This window comes from Coloeus monedula (assembly GCF_965178545.1).
Source record: "Coloeus monedula genome assembly, chromosome: 4".
NCBI classification, from domain to species: Eukaryota; Metazoa; Chordata; class Aves; order Passeriformes; family Corvidae; genus Coloeus; species Coloeus monedula.
Genome location: NC_138784.1, coordinates 16247629 through 16267596, shown reverse-complemented (window position 1 = coordinate 16267596; position 19968 = coordinate 16247629). Strand labels below are relative to the sequence as shown.

At 37.5% G+C, this 19968-nt stretch overlaps 1 protein-coding gene across 2 annotated transcripts in view; it reads left to right on the top strand.

The window, feature by feature from the left end:
* The window catches only part of TRIM24 (tripartite motif containing 24), a gene marked incomplete at its 5' end in the record, with an annotated part of 56692 nt that overhangs the window by 19166 nt on the left and 17558 nt on the right, over nt 1-19968 (top strand). For both annotated transcript variants that reach the window (XM_082279940.1, XM_082279939.1), the window contains 7 exons: nt 2801-2919; nt 10869-11016; nt 12961-13093; nt 14374-14490; nt 15519-15633; nt 16306-16452; nt 19078-19195. In XM_082279940.1, coding sequence (XP_082136066.1) covers nt 2801-2919; nt 10869-11016; nt 12961-13093; nt 14374-14490; nt 15519-15633; nt 16306-16452; nt 19078-19195 — 897 coding nt within the window. The remainder of the gene's footprint in view (nt 1-2800; nt 2920-10868; nt 11017-12960; nt 13094-14373; nt 14491-15518; nt 15634-16305; nt 16453-19077; nt 19196-19968) is intronic.

Sequence of the window (19968 nt, the reverse complement as noted above, 5' to 3'; positions counted from 1 at the left end):
TCACACTAGAAATTCTAAGTGATTTCTTGAGCAGGTAGTTGGCAATATTCTCATGGTGAAAAGGCACATGAAGGATTTGGTTTATGTTAGTACATTTCCTAATTTCCACCTCCCCTTCCTTGTCATCCATGTTCTCAATTCAAGCTGACTTAGAAACCCTGGTTAATGCTGCTGATCTGGTTCAGTGGTTCCAGGTTTAATCTTCAGTCGTGGTGTTGTCCCCATCCTTGTGCTGCTTCTCATGTTGCTTCAGTGTAGTCAAGTAGTGCATTTGGTCAGTGAAGCAGAACAGGGGATGAAAGTGAAGCTTGAGAGAGCAGGGAAAATACATCTGTGTCTGAATTGGTTTGCCAGTCTCGTTCTGTGTCTATACCCATCTTCCAAACACGTGCAAAGACTGACTCAGATACCTGTATTGAGCTTGATAAAAGGAACAGAACACAATGATGCCTTACTTGCCCAAATAAGGGAACAGTGTGTTTTAAAGAAGTAGATAAAAGAATGTATACGACACACAGGATGCTCAATGTAGCTGGAACCAGTGGATAAACAGATAATGAGGAATATAGGGGGGTTTGTGGCAGTTGTGTAACAAGAGGCAACAGTGCATGCCTTGAGAGAAGTTCAGGGAAAGGTCATCTCTAACATTGGGGGCACTCAGTGAGTATGACCACCTAAGACCCCTTCAGACAACCCTCTAGGACAATAAAAGGACTTCTAGTAATAAGTGGATGCGTGCAAATTAGTTCTATGAAAAGTGATGTTTATTAGGCAGGAAGTACATTGTAATCAATATAAATGATCATGATGGAATAAATATCTTGTAAAGTTTTGTGACACATCAGATTAGAGGAAATATCCTCTGGGTGTCCACTGCACTGCAATAAAGAATACTTCCTTTTTAATACTTCAAATTGTGTTAGAAAGTTTCCTCCCTAGCTGATTTCAGTATCAACCCAGAGCACTGTGCTTTGTCAGAGTCAAGAATGAGTAGTGAGGGAACAGAGTGAGGGTGGTTTGTAATTGGTGCTGTTGAAAAATGTAAAAAATAGTCTTTTTGGGCAAGTGTGTAGCTTGCGTATTAGGAGATGTGTTCACTCTTGACTGGGGTAAATTGATTTGCTTAATTAAAGGAGAAATTCAGTACTTGCAGTTCTATTAACTACTTGACTTACCAGAATTGGATTTCTCAATTATCCTTGCAGATGATGGTATAAAAAAATATTATAAAAATTGTAGCCAAAATAGGGAATTTGTATATGAAAGGAAGCTGCACAAATGTGTATTGAAATGCAGACTGGTAAAGTGGCACTTAGAGTAAAATCAGGCTTAACATCATAGCTGTTCAGATCAAAGTGAAATGCTTTGTTAACAAGTGAAAAACTGCTTGCTGATTTTCCAGAATGAAGAATTGTTTTAGTAAAACGGGTGGATTTTTATTAGAGCACTCTTTTACTGAGTTGCCAGTTAAATCTTGAGCATCTGTTGGAAGAATCATATGAAAAAGTTATCTAAATCTTGTATGAAGCACTTAGAGTAAGGAATTAAGTTCTTCTGCAGAAAGTGAAATATTAACTAGTTTCTGTGCTTCTACATTTTATTGTGAAAATGAAACAGGAACAGGTTTAAGCCCACACTGGTTCAGTTAAATATGCAAGTGGTGAGTTATATACTGGTGTTGAATTCATTGGGTTAAACAGTGCCTCTGATCTTTTTTAAGGCCCTAAATCTATGTCTCCTCTCAAATAGCAGCTGAAGGTCTAGAATCTATCTCAGTGTGGACTTGCATGACAGTTCTACTGTAGGCTTTTTGCCTGTGATTTCCATGTCATAAGTGATTATTTCAACCTAACTTAGTTTCAGTTTCTTCCTTTTCTGGTTGTAATGACTTTGGTAATTTTCTTCAAGCAAGATGTCAGTGCCTAGCATTTTAGAGATATTTCTTGGATATTAAAAACAAGCCTCAGTGCTAATAAGATATTTGTATTTTCTGCAGCTAGAAAAGATGTCTTCTCTAAAATGTTTATATAGATCTTTTCCATTTCAAGCTAGTCTACTCACAGCTCAACTCCAAGTTTTGAACTTTACTTTGTCCTTTTCATTCTGTTTAGAGAACTGTTTAACCCTCTGTGTTACTAGTTCACAGCTCTTTCTTCAGCCTGGAACCTAAGTATGTTGCTGTCTTAGAATTGTGTACCCCATTGTGTCTTGCAGAGGAGAGGAGGGAGAGAACCTTGCTTATTTATTCCTAATTTCTTCTTGCTTTTCCTTGCTTAATGTGAGGGTAGTCATGATATTAATACAGGTCCATTCTTCCTTTCTACAACTCACCTCATTAATTTTGAATGTACTACATTTCTGTTTCTTGTATGACACGGATGAAGGTCAGTCATGTCACACTGCTGGCATGTATGTATGTGTATGTAATACCACCCGGTGTCGCTAATTAATATTCCATGCTAATGAGTGTTTGCTTTAATCCATTCTATAATAACAAATTGTCGATGGGAATACATTCCCTTTAGTGTAAAAGGATTAATTTTTTATTAAATTAAGGCAAATTCTTTATGGCATTGAAAAAGAAAGTGTTTGACCTTCGCTGATAGAATACGTCATCAGGGAAGAACAGGTAAATGTTACTTCAGTGATAAAAGAGAATTTGCTTTCTTTTGCTTACACCTTATTGACAGGAAGTATTAAAACATCCTTTCAAAAGTATTTATCCTTGCAAGCTCTCTTTGAAGTTGTTTAATATATCTTAGTTTGTACAAGCATAATCAGATATTTTTTTTCTCCCCAGTCGGTGTTATCCGCTGTCCAATTTGTGGTCAGGAATGTGCAGAGAGACACATCATAGATAACTTTTTTGTGAAGGATACCACAGAGGTTCCCAGTAGCACAGTAGAGAAATCAAATCAGGTAAGTGCATTAACATGTAATCAAGTTAACACCTTTTGGATGCATGTGCATATCCTTGGCTTCTTGCTGTGTGGCCTTTTTGCTGTTTATATGCAGACAGAACTTCAAGTACTTAGACATCACGTGGGGTAGCTACTCTAGAAAATCAGTTAAAATGTGTGAAAATGCATGTGAAGAAGGTGGTTCTCTTACCCTAAACTATCTTTAATTGTTGATATAAACTTGCATCTTAATAGCAAAAGATAAAAGTAAGGAATAGGCATTAGAATGGGAATTTCTGTATTTTGGACAGGGTGCTTGAAGCACTCTTTGGAGCAGAGACTTGAATAACATTACATCAGGAGATCTAAATGGAATTTATCACATTACTGACAGAACATGGCACTAAATAGCTGGAGTCCTGTTGCCAAGGGAGAGGCTCAAAATGCTAATTGGGGAAGATGGTATATTATAGGGGTTTCTTGTCTGTTTTCTTACATAGACTGCATTTTTTTCTTTTTGCAGTGGAGTAATAGCTATCATAAAAGCTCCTTATCTGGAATAATAATAATAATCTGGGGTGGTTTTTTCTCATGATGTTTTTTTCAGGAGGCAAGTACTAGCTAGTGTGGAAGCAATACCAAATGAATAATCACATCTGTGTAGGACAATTTAGCAATCTCTGTTTGCAAAATATTGCATGTCTTCATTTTTAGCTAGTAAGAGAGTATCTCATGTATCTCTTTACTTATAAACTTTTTATTAAACTCCAGAAACTTACTGTAAATAATTCAGCCTCTTTGTATGTTGCTGCATTCTTCATAAGGATGGTACAGTAAGGTTGGTATATCAATGTGGCTTGCATTCCAACTCATGCCCTAATATGTGGATGGTGGTCTCCTTTTATTTTGAAAATTCGGCTTTTTCACTTCCCATTTTAGGGGGGACTGTATCATTGGCTCTTGAGCTGTTTGCTGCAGGGCCAGTGTCTTAGAGGTCCTTTATTGTGTGTTCTGCTCGTTTCAAGGCTTAGCTGGAATTTGTGTTTTCGTGTGTGAATGGGCACACCTCTCAGGAGCAGATGACAGGACCCAGTCTGGTTTGTGATACCAACTTGCTGACTGTTGAAGGCATAAGTGGTGTCATCATCTCTGAGGAAGAGAACTTAATGTCTTGCAAACCATTAAACTGTTTAGATTTTAAGGAATTTTGAAACTGGATTTCTGAGAAATGGTAGACCTTACCAGAAACTGAAATTGAGTTGTGAGTCCCTGGAAGTACATGCTGTGTTCTTGCAATGTAGGACTGCTTTTTTTGGATTTGGCAAGGGGAAATGTTGTTTTTTTTGTTTGTCCCCTGGGAATTGCAGGATAATATGAGTTTTGCAGATGGTTGTGAGATTTACATAGTCTCTCAATACTGTACCAGTAAGATTGACAAATTGAGTAGTACCTGTTGAAAATTTGATCATAACTTTTATAGTGACTTTAAAATTAGGAAGAGAAGCAAGATAATAAATAATGTTATGCAGAAGCAGTCCTAAAAGCGTTTTTTTTTTGAGGGGGTGGGGCTGTACCATAGCCTCTGCTTAGTTACATAACAAGTCCTCTAAGATACCACTTTGGGGAGTGGTGACAGAAATGGATTTTTTTTTTTTCTTGGGAGTAGTAACAATTTTTTTTAAAGTCTCTGCTCACCCCCCCTTTCCCCTTGAAATATTTTTTTTGCTTCCTGTGAAAGTTAAGTGGAGAATTTAATCCATTGAGTCGTGTGAGCAGATATCTGGGAGGTTCTTGAAAGCATTTGTGTTTCCTTAAGGTCCCTTCTAGACTTCAGTCTTTCTCTTCCATTCCATATTTGTTTCTCCCTCTCCCTTACACAAACCAGCAGGTTTGCACTTAGAAAGCAAGTCTGTTCTTCAGCTAAGTTCCCTGGCTGAGTTCAGCACACTTTCTGTAGCAGTTGAAGGCAGACCAGCAGACTTTGCTGAACCAGCAGAATAGGACAGTCACGTGCTTTTTTGCTGACTTTTTTGCAAAAAAATGGAGCTAGATGTTTTGTTAGATGCCTGGTAAGTGAGTGTGTATCTTACCTTTTGGAAGTGAATGATGTGCAGTTCTCTTCATTTGAAGATTTATTTTAGTATGATGATGAAGTTTTTTGTACGTTCCTTTGTACCTCCACATAAGACAAAAGCTACACTGTTCTGTAAAGTTCTCTGTTTACAGCAAAGTTAAATCAATAATAGTTAAACAGATTAGTGTACTGTCCAGGGGGAAATATTATGAGTTTTAAGGATGATACAGCCTTCTAATGAGCCTGTCTTGTTTTGTCTTTGAAGGAGCAAAGAGACAAGAAAGAAAATTTGCCATTAGCTACATAGGCAACAGATCAGAGAAATTAAAGTAGAAAAGATACTGACACTTGCAGGAATTATTGCATCAGAGGTCATCCAAATTCTGTCCAAAACTGTGGCTATTTGATAGGATTTTTCTACTGCGATGGTTAGTTTGTCTTCAATAGTTTTGCAGCTTTATTTGAATGCTTAAGAAATTAGAATTGGAGGCAAGGCATGGGTTTTGTGCAAGTGATGTTGTGGCATAGAACCACTGGTCTGTATCTATGACTAGCCTGTATGTGTGTTGTCACGAGGGACTGCCTTATTTCCATCCAAGAGAGACTGCAAAAGACCTCTTGCAAATTAAATGTTCGATTGTTTCAGATTCAAAATCACACTAATGCTACAGCAATTTTTAGCATACTGAACTAAAACTGTAGGACTGAATGATGTACCAGGGAGCCTGGCATTGTGGGAAGAGAAGAAATAACTGGAACCCATGAAAGTCCTATCCATCTATATAAAATCATGTTTACCTTACCTGAGCCTGATTTGGGCAGCTCAGTACGCTACTGGCATAGCTGTGCTTTCTAGCAATTACTACTGCAAACTTCAGGAGCACAAGAAGTGAACATGAAGAAGGTAGAGAACTCCCTATTACATGTTCCACAAGAGCTTTCCTATATAGCATTAAAGGTTTTGTGCTGGCTATTAGCATAGAAAACTTTGCAAAAGAAAAGAAACTCACAGGAAATGCTGTTGAGATCTTCCTGAAGGTAATCATTGTAGTTTGTGGGCAGCTAGGACACAAATACTTTGAAAGAGCAGATGCTTTGTAATTTTTTTCACATTGTGATTTATTTAAAGATTTGGCAAAATTATCAGCTTCTAAAGACAAGTTTGAAAATAAAAATTAATTACATTTCATGCGTAAGAGTGAACAGAAAGGGGCTTCAGACCTAAGAGATGTAGCTGAAGCAAGTGCTAGATTTGAATAAGACTAAAGGGTGGACAAGTGAGGGAGATCTAGGGACTTTAACAGAAGAACATGGCATGTGCAAAGCCATGCAAATAAAAGTGAGAAGTGTGAGATTGATGCAAGAGAGAAGACCATAGTGATAACATGGGTGTTGGTACAGCATACTGAGCCTCTCCTGCATTTTAGTCCAGGTCCTCATTCTCATAGCTTCTGTGTCCAAAAGAGAATGTGTGTAAAAATATTTTCGATGGCGAGAGTAACTTCCTGTATCTTCACCAGTTACTGACCTGAGAGTTTAAAATATTGTAGTAGGAATGAAGAACAGCTGGGCTTTATGTGAGATTTTGGGAATGTAGTAACAAAACAAGGTATGAGCTTAGATCTGATACTAGATCCAGATACTAGGAAAGCAAGTCTGAGTGCCATAATGAGGTGATTAATGAGGAGGATTTAGAACAGTAAGTTTCTCTAGGTTTGTATGGTGCCAGAGGAGCCACTGTTTGTTTTTCAAAAAAAGAACTCTTATGCTTGAACAGCTTATAAAAGCTGTACCTGTAGCCAAAACATCTTTGAAAGTCAGTGGTTTACGGTGGTGGGTAATAGGCTCAGGAAGAGTCACAATATGGTTTTGTATGCTTTGAAGAGATGTGGGGGTGAGATGGTGTGGTAAGATGATGTTGATCAGACTGCATGCATTTTGAGCTATCAGTACATGGTTCATATTTAGAATTGCATGCAGTTGCTGTCTTTGGTGATTTTGTATGTGCCAAGAGATAGTTACATAACTCTTAGCATTAGTGAGGTTTGGATCCAGTAGGGGAAAGCATTGTATCTCATTTACATTGGTGGAGTTTGGAGTTCACTGAATATTCATCTGATCTACTTTGCTCTCTTCCTTTGAAACCTTTGCTTGATTATTTAATCTCTTCAATACTCCAAGTGTATTTAATTGGAAGAGTGGTTACTTAGTACAGTAGCTGAGAAGACAGGTCTATTACCTCAACTCTTGCAAGTAAATGTGTTTTTTCTGTCGTGAAAGCTTGTGTATTTCCTTAAAATAGTACTTACCTGCAACATGCTGAGTAATTTCTGTTTTCATTAAATTTGACTGAAGGCTGAATGAACACTTCCCAGGGTTACAAATACTAAAACTCGTAACTGAATTAAATGTAATTACAAGGAAAACTCAATTAAAAATAAATGTATGTCTGACCAGAATAAAGGGCTTGTAGGTTAACTAGGGAGAGTTTTCTTTGAAATCACTGAAATACTGCTTGTGTGAGTCACAAAAATAAGAATGAAATGAGTTTTAGGTTTTGTAAGTTCATAACAAATATTTACAGTAATTATACTTCCATGAACTTTAGCTGTATGGCTTACTCTAATAACTAGGAGTTCTAGCAAAATCCAACCTATATCTGAAAATGCATATTTCAAATCAGAAGAGGATAGGAGCAAATCTAGTGCTACGTAGAAGGCATTGCTGTTTTGACAGCTTGAGTTATGATGTCTACGAAAAGCTTTAGAAATCTCTCTCACGTCCACTTGGTGGATTTGGAGAGTATAAAGTTGGGATATATATTTTTGGTGCTACAAAGGAGAAGTTTTGATTCATTTCGCAGCACCTGATTATTGGTTATTGAATCACAATTTTCATCTCATTCCATGTGTAGCAGGTCAAAGCAGTTGAAGAAAACCCAACTAAAGCATATTGAAAAAAGAAAATTGATGAAAGCTCCTGGAATCTAAGGAGAATTAATAGCTTAAAAAGTTCTTTGAACTTACCTAAATGCCCTGGCATGTTCATCTACCTAATTTTGCTAAAGGTGATCTGGAAAGGCTGTTGTTGGGGTTTTGTTTGTTTGTTTTTGGTTTTAATTTCGTTCCTGCCTTTTTTTTTTTTTTTTGTCTTTGTTTTGCTTCTTTGACTTAAAGAATGCCTGAAAGACTTTTTTGTTCTTTTTATTTCTCTGCTTATTTTGGTTTTGCTGCTGGTGTTTTTTTACACTAGGAAACCAAACATCCAGTATGTTAATCTCCACTCTGACTTTTAAAAATATGTGTGGGTATCTGGGGGCACAGCACAATCACACCTTTCTGGCAACAAGACTGATTTTAAAACTTTCTTGTCCTGCCTATTCAGTTCACTCTCCAGTCAGCGTTGCTGATGTAACTGAGCCTTGGGCTACAATGGTGTAATCAGTCCTGGTTTGCATCAGTCTTGCAGAGGGTTGCATTGGCACAGCAAAGGAGGAGCAACAGGCGAAAGAGAAAGGAGGGACAGGATTTTTCCCCCAAGAATAAGGAATACTTAAAAAATTTTTTTGTTGTTTTTCAAAATGTCATTGAATTTAAGGGTTAATAGCAAGTGTTATGCTTTAACCCCAGCTGGTAACCAAGCACCATGCAGCTTACTTTACTTCCCCCTTTCAGTTTACTTCCTCCTTCCTTCCCCACGCTGTCTTTAGTGGGATGGATAGGAGAATCAGGGGGGAAAAAAGGTAAAATGGTGAGTTGGACTAAGAACAGTTTAATAAATGAAATAAAGTAATATTAAATAATTGTAATAATAGTAGTAACGAGAGAGAGAGAGGAATAAAGCCCAAGACAAACAAGTGATGCCCAATAAATTTGCTCGTCACCCGCTGACCGATGCCCAGCCTGTCCCTGAACAGAGATTGGTCCCTCCCACCCAACTCCCCACAGTTTATATGCTGAGCATGATATTCTGTGCTATGGAATATCCCCTTGGCAAGTTCAGGTCAGCTGTCCTGGCCACACTCCCTCCTTGTGCATGTCCTGACTGGCAGAAAGCATGGGAAGCTGAAAGTCCTTGACTTTGTATAAGCAATGGTTAACACACTGATGTGTTGGTTGTTGCTATCAACATTATTTTCGTACTAAATCCAAAACCACAGCACTGTGCCAGCTACTAAGGAAAAACCCCCACTCTATCCCAGCTGAAATCAGGACAGAAAGTAAAAATCTTCAATTTCCTGATTACAGTTCACTCCCTTTAATTGCTTTATTTCCATTTCCTAGACTTTTTTTTAATAGTGTCCTGACTTTGGTGGTTTTCCCTAGTCTATTGGTCTGGATAGGAATAAGAATTTTTATTGTTAAGAGAAGAAGGGGAATTACCAGAAAAACCAAGGAGAACTTAAATTTTTGAGATTATTTTGAAGAAGAAAACTTTCAGGCCTCATTTTTGAAAAGCAACAGAAAAAGGGGCACAAGCCCAATTTTTTCTCCTTTGCAGGTCACCTTTAATGAAAAGAAACTGCTTCAAACTCAAGTGACAACAGGAGGGGTTGACAGCCCTTGTGTTGTAATTTCATTTCTCAAAAGAGACTTGCTTTGAGAGGTAATATGATCCAGAAGAATAAGCACAGCATTGGGAATCTGGAACTCATGTTCAAATTCCAGTTCTGTCAGTAACTTGCTATCTGGCCTAAGGCAAGTTTTGTGCTAATTTTCCTCTTTCCAGAAGAGGAAACTGGAACATAGTTCTATGTATATAGTTTTTATCTGCATAAGATATAAATATTTCCTTCCTCTTTAACTTAATCTATATTTACCATATGTGGGTACAGTCATTTGGTTGGGGTTTTTTTAATCAAACTGAAAACAAAACTAAAACCTAAAATTTTCTCCTGTTGCTCCTGTGAGCAGAAATCTGTCACTGTGGTCTGTAGGATGCAGCAGTCTTCAGATGCCTTGAGGCTTTGGTTTGCAGCAGTGCTAAATTTTGCCAGAAATGGGTGGTAGTTACCTAAACAAGTATCTGCATAAGCATGTTCACTATTTTTTACTACCAAAACCCCATTGAAGGTAGGACTACAGAGGTGTTGTAAAGGAGGGGTAAAAAAACCGAAATAATAGTATGAACGTGTGAACTGGTGTTGTCCATCATTCAGAGTTTTCAACCAGTTGTTCAGACTGTGGTACTGTAGCAGTTTTTTTCTTGTGTATGTATTTAGTCTGTGCAGAGAGGTTTTGGTCTGCTGACATGTTTGTTTTCCTTAATTATTTTTTTTTTCCTAGTTCTGTTGGGTATAGTCCATAGAGCCTCAGGGGTTAACAGGCCACAGTTTGAAAATTCTTATGCATTGGTTGCAAATCTGTTCTGGGGTAACTTTTTTGACAAACTTAACTGGAATACTGTCTTTAAGTGGTGATGCTAAGATTCTTGAGAGGAGCCTTGCTGCTCAGTACTGTGTGTGCTTCCTGAAACCCAAGCAGGTGACAGGAAGCTAAAATTAGAGCTGCTGTGTGAACTGAGGGAGGCTTCTAAAATCAGAGCAGTGCTGGTTGTGTTCTGTCATTAGTAAATATTTCACAATATACATCTTGTATATAGTAAACATTGTATGGCTTCTGAGTGTGCAGGGAATGGCAGAAAATAGTGGTCTGACTTTCATCATGTCAGGCAAAGATTTTAGGGTAACACTGACAAAATGACCTGTTTCTTTGAAAAGTCACATTCAATTACTTCTATGCTGTTATTTATAATGTTCCTGTACCTCAGGCAGTTTTCCGTTCTCATTTCACTGTTTTCAGAAAACGATGGAAGTGCACTGATGATGTATGAAAAATAACTTGTGTGTATATTCCAAACTTATTTTGACAGCTACCTTTTCTTCCTCTTGTCAGGTCTGCACAAGCTGTGAAGACAATGCAGAAGCTCATGGGTTTTGTGTGGAATGTGTAGAGTGGTTGTGCAAGACCTGCATCCGAGCTCACCAGAGGGTTAAATTCACCAAGGATCATACTGTGAGGCAGAAAGAGGAAGTATCTCCAGGTAACATATTTATAATTTCACAAAGAATTTGTGTCTGCACTGGAAAATTATATTGGACCAACACAGTTGTTTTAAAAAGTGGTAAACTGAAAGCTGGTTTTCTGTCAGTTTTTTGTCTCAGATAAGTTGAGTAGTGGTAAAGGTTGTTTTTCTTTATTTTTTTTTTAATGTAACATGTTTTAAACCAATAAATATACATAGATTTTGTCTTTCAGGTGGATTAATTGCAAATTATTTTCTTGACTTTAGAGATCAGCTGCAGAAAATACTTCTTTAGGCATTTGGCTCCTTTACTAGAGGTCTAACAAATGGTTAATATGAGCTTTATTGTTGTATACAGCAGGAAAAGGAGCACTGATAGATTAAATTATTTCAGCATTCTGATAAAAAGCCAGCCAAAATTCATTATTTTAGCGAAGTATCTTTTGATGAAATGTTTTACCTTAGAAATGTAAGGGAAGTATATTATGAATTGGGGCATTTTTCCTCAGTAGGATCTAGGATAATTTGGGCTGGAAGGGACCTCAGGAGATCATCTAGTCCAGCCTCCTGCTTCAAGCATTCAGTTCTGAGCTCCAGTTGCTTGGGGCTTTATCCATTTGGGCCTTGGGAACCAACAGTGGTGAATGTGGTGAACAGTACAGCCTCTCTGAGAAATCTTGACTACTCTGTGGTAGAAATGGTTGTATTCCTGTTCATTGAGAACCCCTTTTGTTTCAGTTTTTTCCCCACTGTGTCATGTCTTTTAGTGTCATTGTAGGAGAATAATAAACATTATAGGATGCTGACAAACATTTACTGGTTCTAATATGTTCATTGGACTTAATGATTTTTCTTGTAAAGGTATAATTTTTAAATTTGATTTTTGTTATACATTATTTTAAATATATGTATTATAATATATATTTATTTTCATTCCACCCTATCTAGTATTATGAGGTAGTCTGTTGCTCAAAGGATATCTTCCACCATGGTACTTTGAAGATATACACTGTATTCTGTATCCCACTTTCACACATGGTTAATCAAAAATGAGTAGAGTGTAGTTTCAAGAGAGGACAAAAGTGAGTAAAAGTGGCTGATGGACTCTTAGGCAGAAGCATGACTTGGTGGTAGGAATGGTCTCAGTGCATTCAGACCTCTTTGGGAGGAAGTTTGTTGATGAGTTGAAAAGAATTTTGACTGAAGGACAGAGATCTGAAAATAACTTCTTCCAGATTTCTTGAAAATAAGTAAATGAAGGGGAATGAAAGAGTCTTTATTGATCTGCAGTGAAGGATGGGCTGCAGTGTGAAGCCAGTTTTCATTACAGGCCATGTAATCCTTAGGAAATCAGTGTCAAACTTAACTCTTAGGAAATGAGGCTTTGTCAGTTAAACTGTTTAAAGAACAGATTTCATTTCGATGATCTGGTGGTGTTTCCTCCACCCTTTGGTATTTGCTCACTAGAAACTGAAGTGAGACCTCTCACCCATCTAAAATGGGGTCCTGAAGGGAAGTTCCCATCTCCTGGTTATTACATCCTGGATGTTCTGCACTTCTGAATGCACATGTCTTGATATCCTCAAACCCCTTTTCACCAATTCAGCTGAGAAAGAAGACAGAGCACGAATTAAGTCAACCACCTCCTCACCTCCATTTAAGAAAGGAACTTGCTGGTTGTGCAATGTCTTTTGCAGCCTCAGGAGTACTGGCTACTCCTTTTGTAAATAGTTTTGTGAGGCCATAAGGAATTACATTAAAATAGGTTCTAGACATTTTCCATTAAAGAGGGTGCTAGTTCCATGCTTGAGCAACAAGAGTGAGACATTGCAGTTTGAGCTTATGGCTGTTTTAGTCTCAGTGATTGACCTGATACACACTTGCACACGTCAGGAAAAACAGGAGAATGCAAATCTTGAACAAGTTCAGTAGCCTGTACTAACATCTTCGTTTATTCAACAGAGGCAGTTGGTGTGACCAGTCAGCGACCGGTGTTCTGCCCTTACCACAAAAAGGAGCAGCTGAAGTTGTATTGTGAGACCTGTGACAAGCTGACCTGCCGAGACTGTCAGTTACTAGAGCACAAAGAGCACAGGTACCAAAGCAAAGCACATGTTTTATCTATCTCACTTACAGGAAGGTAGCTTGAAGTAGATTGTACTTCTAGCTGTATGGAATACAGTCAGGTGGAAAAGTGCAACATAAAACTCACAAATAAACTGAGGTTGTGTCCCAAAGAATGTGACTGAGGAGTGTGTGTTACATTTAGAATAAAACCTAATTCTTCCAGTTTTTAATCTGATGACTTAAACACAAGACCTTTCTTTACAGTCAAGTTATTTGGTTCGAATTGTTGCTATGCAGCTCTTCGGAGAGTCCGTAGAAAACACAGGGGCTGTGTTATGCAACTGTACACTTACATGTAATTTCTCATTTGTCCTTCAACAAGATGATTATATAACAGCATTACCAAACAGTTTCAGAATGGAGTAAATGGGGATTTTTTTTTCTGTGAAGAGCCCTTTCAAAGGAGGAGTTAACCTACAGTTTGGCTAATACTGTACTTGGACAACACTATGACACCAAAATCTTTGTGTTGCTGTTCTTTGGTCATCTCTTACTGGCCACTGAAGCTGAAAAGCAGAATTATATACAACCTCTGAGTGCAAGGCAAAGATCTTGCTGGTTGACACATTCAGTAGTGTTTTGGGACAGATGCACTCTGGTTAAATATTATATGCTTGCTGTACCTGATGCAACCACCCAAAGAACTTGCTTGCCTGAGCAGGTGAACGTCAGTAGGTGGGGAAGTGTTGGCTGCTGTTGCTCCTTGGAACAGCCTAAACATTGCTCTTGCAGAGTTGCAGTCTTTCTCTTATATTCTCCTTTTCTTAGGATTTATATCCCTTGTATAATGTGCCACCTCTTTTTGTCCTCAAATTTTTAAAGATTTTGGTTCCTTGATTTAAAATGTTGCCAACTTCCGCCAACTCAGCAATCTCTTCTTCTATTTCTGCATCCTTGTCTTGCATGAAGTAATAGCTCACATGCATTTTCACATTCAAAGTGATGACTACCTCAAAACAATAATTTTTCTTTTGCTAAAATTAGGCTATGGTCATACAATGTCCTTTCGTATTTATGAAAATTGTAAATTCTTCCCCCAGTATGACCAGAAGTAGACTATAAAATTAAATATACTATAAATAAAATCTATCAGCATTTGCTGGCATATGCTTCCATGATGACAGTTAAATTTTGGATTTGAGCAGCTCCTTTCTTCAATTAAAGAAGTATTATTTGTAAGTCACTCTGCTTTTTAGCAAGTATATCACACTTTTTACAAGTGTAAATCCTCACTGCTTTTTACTACAGGTACCAGTTTATAGAAGAAGCTTTTCAGAACCAGAAAGTTATCATTGAGACACTAATCACCAAATTGATGGAGAAGACTAAGTACATAAAATATACAGGGAAACAGATCCAAAACAGGTATGTATCAGATTTTGAGGTTAAAACTGACAGAAGGCAACTTTACATATACTGTAGTTTCTTGAAATGTTTAAATTAGTGTATTTTGTACCTCTCTCCTTTAATTATTCCAGAAAGAGGAATTCTAAAATCTTCAGTTCACTGTACTGACTGTTGCCTGTTCAATGTGCTTGGTTGTGTTAGGTAACTCTTCTGCTCAGCCTGTGGACTTAATGGGCAGCAGTTGCTTGGGTGCAACAAAACAACTTATGCAATAAAGACTGTAAAAGACAGTTTTAAATGCTTCCCCACCATCAGCACATTAATTTTCTTAGTGTAGATTCCTCTTAGAAAGTGAAAGGTTATGACTCATGTTTTCATAATGTTTGTGACATGTGTTTGAAGATTTATGTAATACTTTTATGCCTGGGGCTTTCTTCACTGGGTACTACAAACCTGGGAGAAAAATAAATCTGTAAAATGCAGTCTGCAGCGAGCCTTTGTGGTTGCTCCTTCAGGAGAGTTCAGGGGCAGCAGTACCCAGGGAGATTCAGCGCAGTCGGGGATGCCGAGTATGACTTGAACTCTTCCTTCATCTTAGCAGTAGAGGTTTCCCCAGTGTAACATTAAGCTTTGCTGTTATGAGTTTGAGCAGTGTTGTTGACATGGCTAAATTAGTGCCATTCTACCATAGATGGAAATTAGACTTAAGCAGTTTTGATTGCCAGGAACCATTCCAGAGAAGTGCCAGACAACTGAAAATTGACAATTTCAATTACCACGAGCATTTAACTTTTATCAGTGACAGATGTCAGCAATTTTACCGAGTTATGGCATTAGTTAATTAATTTTATCATAGGTCACTCTTACTTGCTCTGTATTTCTGCCTGTAATTTTCCTGACTATAAGTATCTGATGATACATGTATTAATTGATGCATATGACCAAGAAGTATTGTACTCTAAGCAACAGATTTTTTTTTTTAAATACTGTTTAGAGGGTGGGTTTGTGAGCTAAAGAACATTATTTTCTATACTGTCTACTTACAGAATTCTTGAAGTGAATCAGAATCAAAAGCAGGTGGAACAGGATATTAAAGTTGCCATATTTACACTGATGGTAGAAATAAATAAAAAGGGAAAAGCACTGCTGCATCAGTTGGAGGTAATTTAATTTCTATCATAAGAAAGAAAAATGTCAGTCTTAATATTTTTTTTTCTATGCATTCACATTAAAGTAAATTTCTAGCTTTAGTGCCCTGTGCATGTCTTATCATGATTCCAAAGTGGAGAGATGTCCTATACCAGCTACTTGAGCCAGTGGGGTTTCTGGTAGAGGCAAGTTTGGCTTTTGAGGGGTGGTTGCTCTTTTGTTTGTAGTTATCTGTGTTCTCTGGTTTGTTGATCAGGGATGTCTCTGAGCCCAATTTCTTTCTTGATGCTTTTGCAATTTATAATTCTATGCATCATGCATGAAAAGTGTTCTATGAGAATTTTTCATAAATTCAACAATCCAGTAGCAAATCATAGGAGAGAATTGTCTAGAATGGACACCTGGAGAAATAGAATCTCCAGCTGTGTTTTAAAAAGTGTGTGTGTGTCGAGAGGCACACACACACATATATAAATATATATAAAATGTGTCATTAGCACAGCAAGTCCTGATATCTTGAGTAAATGTGTACTGACTTTTCTTTTGATAGCTGCATCAGGGGGCAGGAGTCCTTTTAGAGGAGCTAAGTGAAACCACTTGATCATTGTGAGTTACCAATATGAAAGCTAATGCCTTTTATCTGTCCATTGAACCTTTTGACTGGAACTGCTTTTCTGCTTGCAGACTCTGGCAAAAGAGCATCGGATGAAACTTCTGCAGCAGCAACAGGAAGTGGCAGGTCTCTCTAAACAGCTGGAACATGTCATGAATTTTTCCAAATGGGCAGTTTCCAGTGGGAGCAGCACAGCACTCTTGTACAGCAAACGCTTGGTAAGGTTAGGAAGACAGCTCTCTCCATTCACTTAGAGACCAGAGTTAAGTCAGATATGCATGCACATGCTTGTCAGGTGTTCTAGGGTATTAGAATTTTTCATGATTTTCTACTCATTGGAATATTTATATATAGTTTTTCATGGTTTTCTCTTTAACATAAATACAGAATGTTTCTATTAATTTGGCTCTCTGGTCATGGTTCTTTCCTGTTACAATACCACAGAACTTCTGTAGATCTGCAGAAGTAGAACACCCCTTTTCTCTGGATTGAAAACCGTGAACCTGTGAAACACTGGGAAAAAATGCTGTGTGTGCTACATCATCAGTGTGCTTCTTTTCAGTACTTGCTACAGCATCTGAGTAAAAACAGTATTTGAAAAACAGTATTTGTGTATCATAGTATCTGGTATCTAGCATTTTAATGTAAATATTATTGTGTGTCTTTGTTCTGTCAGATTCATCTCCCACTAAAAGTCTTCCAAAACGGATAAAAATTAAATTAGGGCTTTTGTTTGTCCACACAAACAAGTTACAAAGCTAAATATTTCATTGCTATAATGGCCCTTAAGGTCTGAGTGCACATTGTCTCACTAAACTGACTGTTCATGATGAACAGAAATCCTAGAAAATTTGAAAGAAAAAAAAGCAAACCAAAAGCTTACCTTGATTTTTCCAAAGGTTACTAGACTGTACTTGCCTGATAGCAGAAATCTGTAACAATGCTGAGGAAAGATGCTAAATGCTTTTTCCCCCCCAAATTCCTATAAACTGGTTCACAAAGTTTTCTTCTTTATTTTCTCATTGATTAGTTGAGAACCTACTTGGATATTTGTTGGGGTTTGTTTGTTTGGGTTTGGGTTTGCTGTTGGGTTTTGCTGGTGTTTTTTTTCCTTTTTTTGATACCCATTATTGATACTGCAGGCTATCCCAGAATATTGCTTGTTTTTATCAACTTCAGGTTGCTAAATTCATTGGGTCTGCCTTATTCTGCCTCAGCCAGTCATATTTTTTTAATTGAATTGAGAAAAAGGACATCAGACTGAGTTATGTTGTTTATAATTGCTTGGTGTTGCCACAAAGACTCTGCTGTGTAAGAAAACAAGTTGAGTTTCAGGCTTTTTAATCATGTAAACACTAGGCAGCTGAAGAAAAGGACCATCTAGCCCATAACCCTCAGCAAATGAGAAGTACTTTTCAAAAGAACAGATTGAGCTTTAGAAAGCTGGTGCTGCTTGGGAGTTGAGTAGCTAACCTATCTGTGGGCATTTGGAAAAATCTATTTCCAAGCAGTGATATGTAGAGGAGCATGTGAGACTTCTGCTCCAGCATATCCAGGAGAGAGGAAGGAATGCCCGTCAGATTTAAAGGTATCATTACAGCTTGGGGGCTGTACTTTTCATTACAACTAACATTAGGTAACTAGTCATGAGTTAATCTACAATGCCTGTGTGTGTGCACAGTAGTAGGAAAATAATGGAACAAACTGTGACAGGAACTGTGTGTGACCAGTACTGGTAACAGGACAAAAGACTAGAATTTCTGTAGTGTCGTGCACTTGATTCTGTTAGTATACACTGAAATCCTAAGGAAGTCTATATCCAAAATATTAATAATGCACTTAAAATTTTCCATGGTCGTTTGAAAATCTTGAGTCTCATTAAATGTTTTTTGTATCTGGTCTTAAACTGACCTGCCTAAAATTGAAAGAAAAAACTTGTTCACTGGAAGCTCTTATAAAATTCCTCTGGGGGGAAAAAAAAAAAAAAAAAAAAAAAGCCCAACTTGTATTATTTTGAACAGTTAAGATGATTTTGCCAAATATTTATCTTTTCCAGGAAATAATCTATCACTTAAGAAAAACAAGAGGGTTTTTTTTCAGGATCTGCTGTGTTTGATTCTAAAATTAGTGCCTGTTATATTTCTGTATATCAGTTCCTGACATTTCTAGGGAAACAACTGCAAGACAACATTTTCATTCTAGGAAGTAGATAAATTGTGAGCATTTGGTAGAATATCCTCTTGTGTAATCACAGTCCAGTTCTTTGGAACCAAGGTATTGGAAGAATCTGAAAATATCTGTGAATCTGAGTTTTCAAAGACAGTTTATAAAAATCTGTTCTTTGGCTGTCTGAAGAAAACTTAAATTTAGTACAAAAGAAAATTCCCTGTGACCATACTTGTTGCCAAACGTATGGCATACTTTTCTTTGATAGAAAAATGAATGGGATAAAATAGATTTGTAGGGTAAAAAACATCAATGGTTATGTAAATCTGAACTTCACTTGCAAGCAGTTAAAATCATTGAATATAATGGCCTAGTTTTTGGAAAGATACGTATTTCTACTGGGAAGAATTGTTATTTTTGTTTAGGCTGTAGCTAACTTCTTTTAAAAGTACTTTAGGAATAAGGGGAAGATGTTAAAAATACCTCTTTATTTGTAGCTTGGACAAGTTCCTCTGTCTTTAACCTCAGTTCTCTAGGGGCTTGTTCAGGGGGCTTGGTGGTTTTTTTGGTTGGTTGCTTTGTTTGGGGGGTGTGTGTGGTTTTGGGATTTTTATGCTGTTCAGATACATGGCTCTGGCCCCAGATAAAAAAACCCCTTGGTTTCTTTCCTGTTCTAGATCACATATCGACTACGGTATCTTCTCCGAGCAAGGTGTGATCCTTCACCAGTGACTAACAATACCATCCAGTTCCACTGTGATCCTAGCTTCTGGGCTCAGAATATTTTCAATCTAGGTATGATAAATTTTTATTAGCCCTTTGGTGTCTTGATCCTGTTTTGAAAGCAGCTTTCTTTTTGCGATGATAGCCTCTGCACTGTTCATTTCTTGATTTACTCTGTTAAATGTATTTCCCTAACTGTGAAAAACATTTAAAGTGCATAACATGGGGAAAAGTATTATGTATGAATACTATGAGAAAATATTAACAAACTTACCTTGTTTGAACTGTGTATGTGATAGTGAAAATAGCAGCTTTCAATTTTCTGGTCAATACATATAACTTCAGGCTTCTGAAGCAAGGAACACAGTTTATAATCCTATCCTGAGAATGGGTTCCTGCTGTCAACCAGCACTCACAGGTCCTTTCCCATGGGACAGCTTTCAGCCACGATGATAAGTGCCCTAGGAACTCAACAGCTTAGCAGGAGAACTTAAAGGTTTTAGAGCTCTTTTAGGATTTTGACTGTTGTTGTGCTTCCTTTCTCTCTCCACTGTTAGCTTGGTGGGCAGTGTTGTTTTTCTGTCATGTGCAGAAGGCTTTGTGAGATACGTGTGGGACCTTTTCTGCCTTTCATCAGAAAGTGCTCTCTCAGTGTACAGAGGGGCAAGTGTATGATTCTCTACAGTGTCAGAGAAAGAAAGTGTTACAGCAGTTCTTCAAGGCAAACAAGCTCATTTTCCCAGACATGAGGACATTGGATGGTAGCAAGGAAATTCTCCGAGTTTCTTCTTTATAAATAATTTTCTTAAACAGGAATTGAAAGTGAAACTTGTTTCCAGAAACCA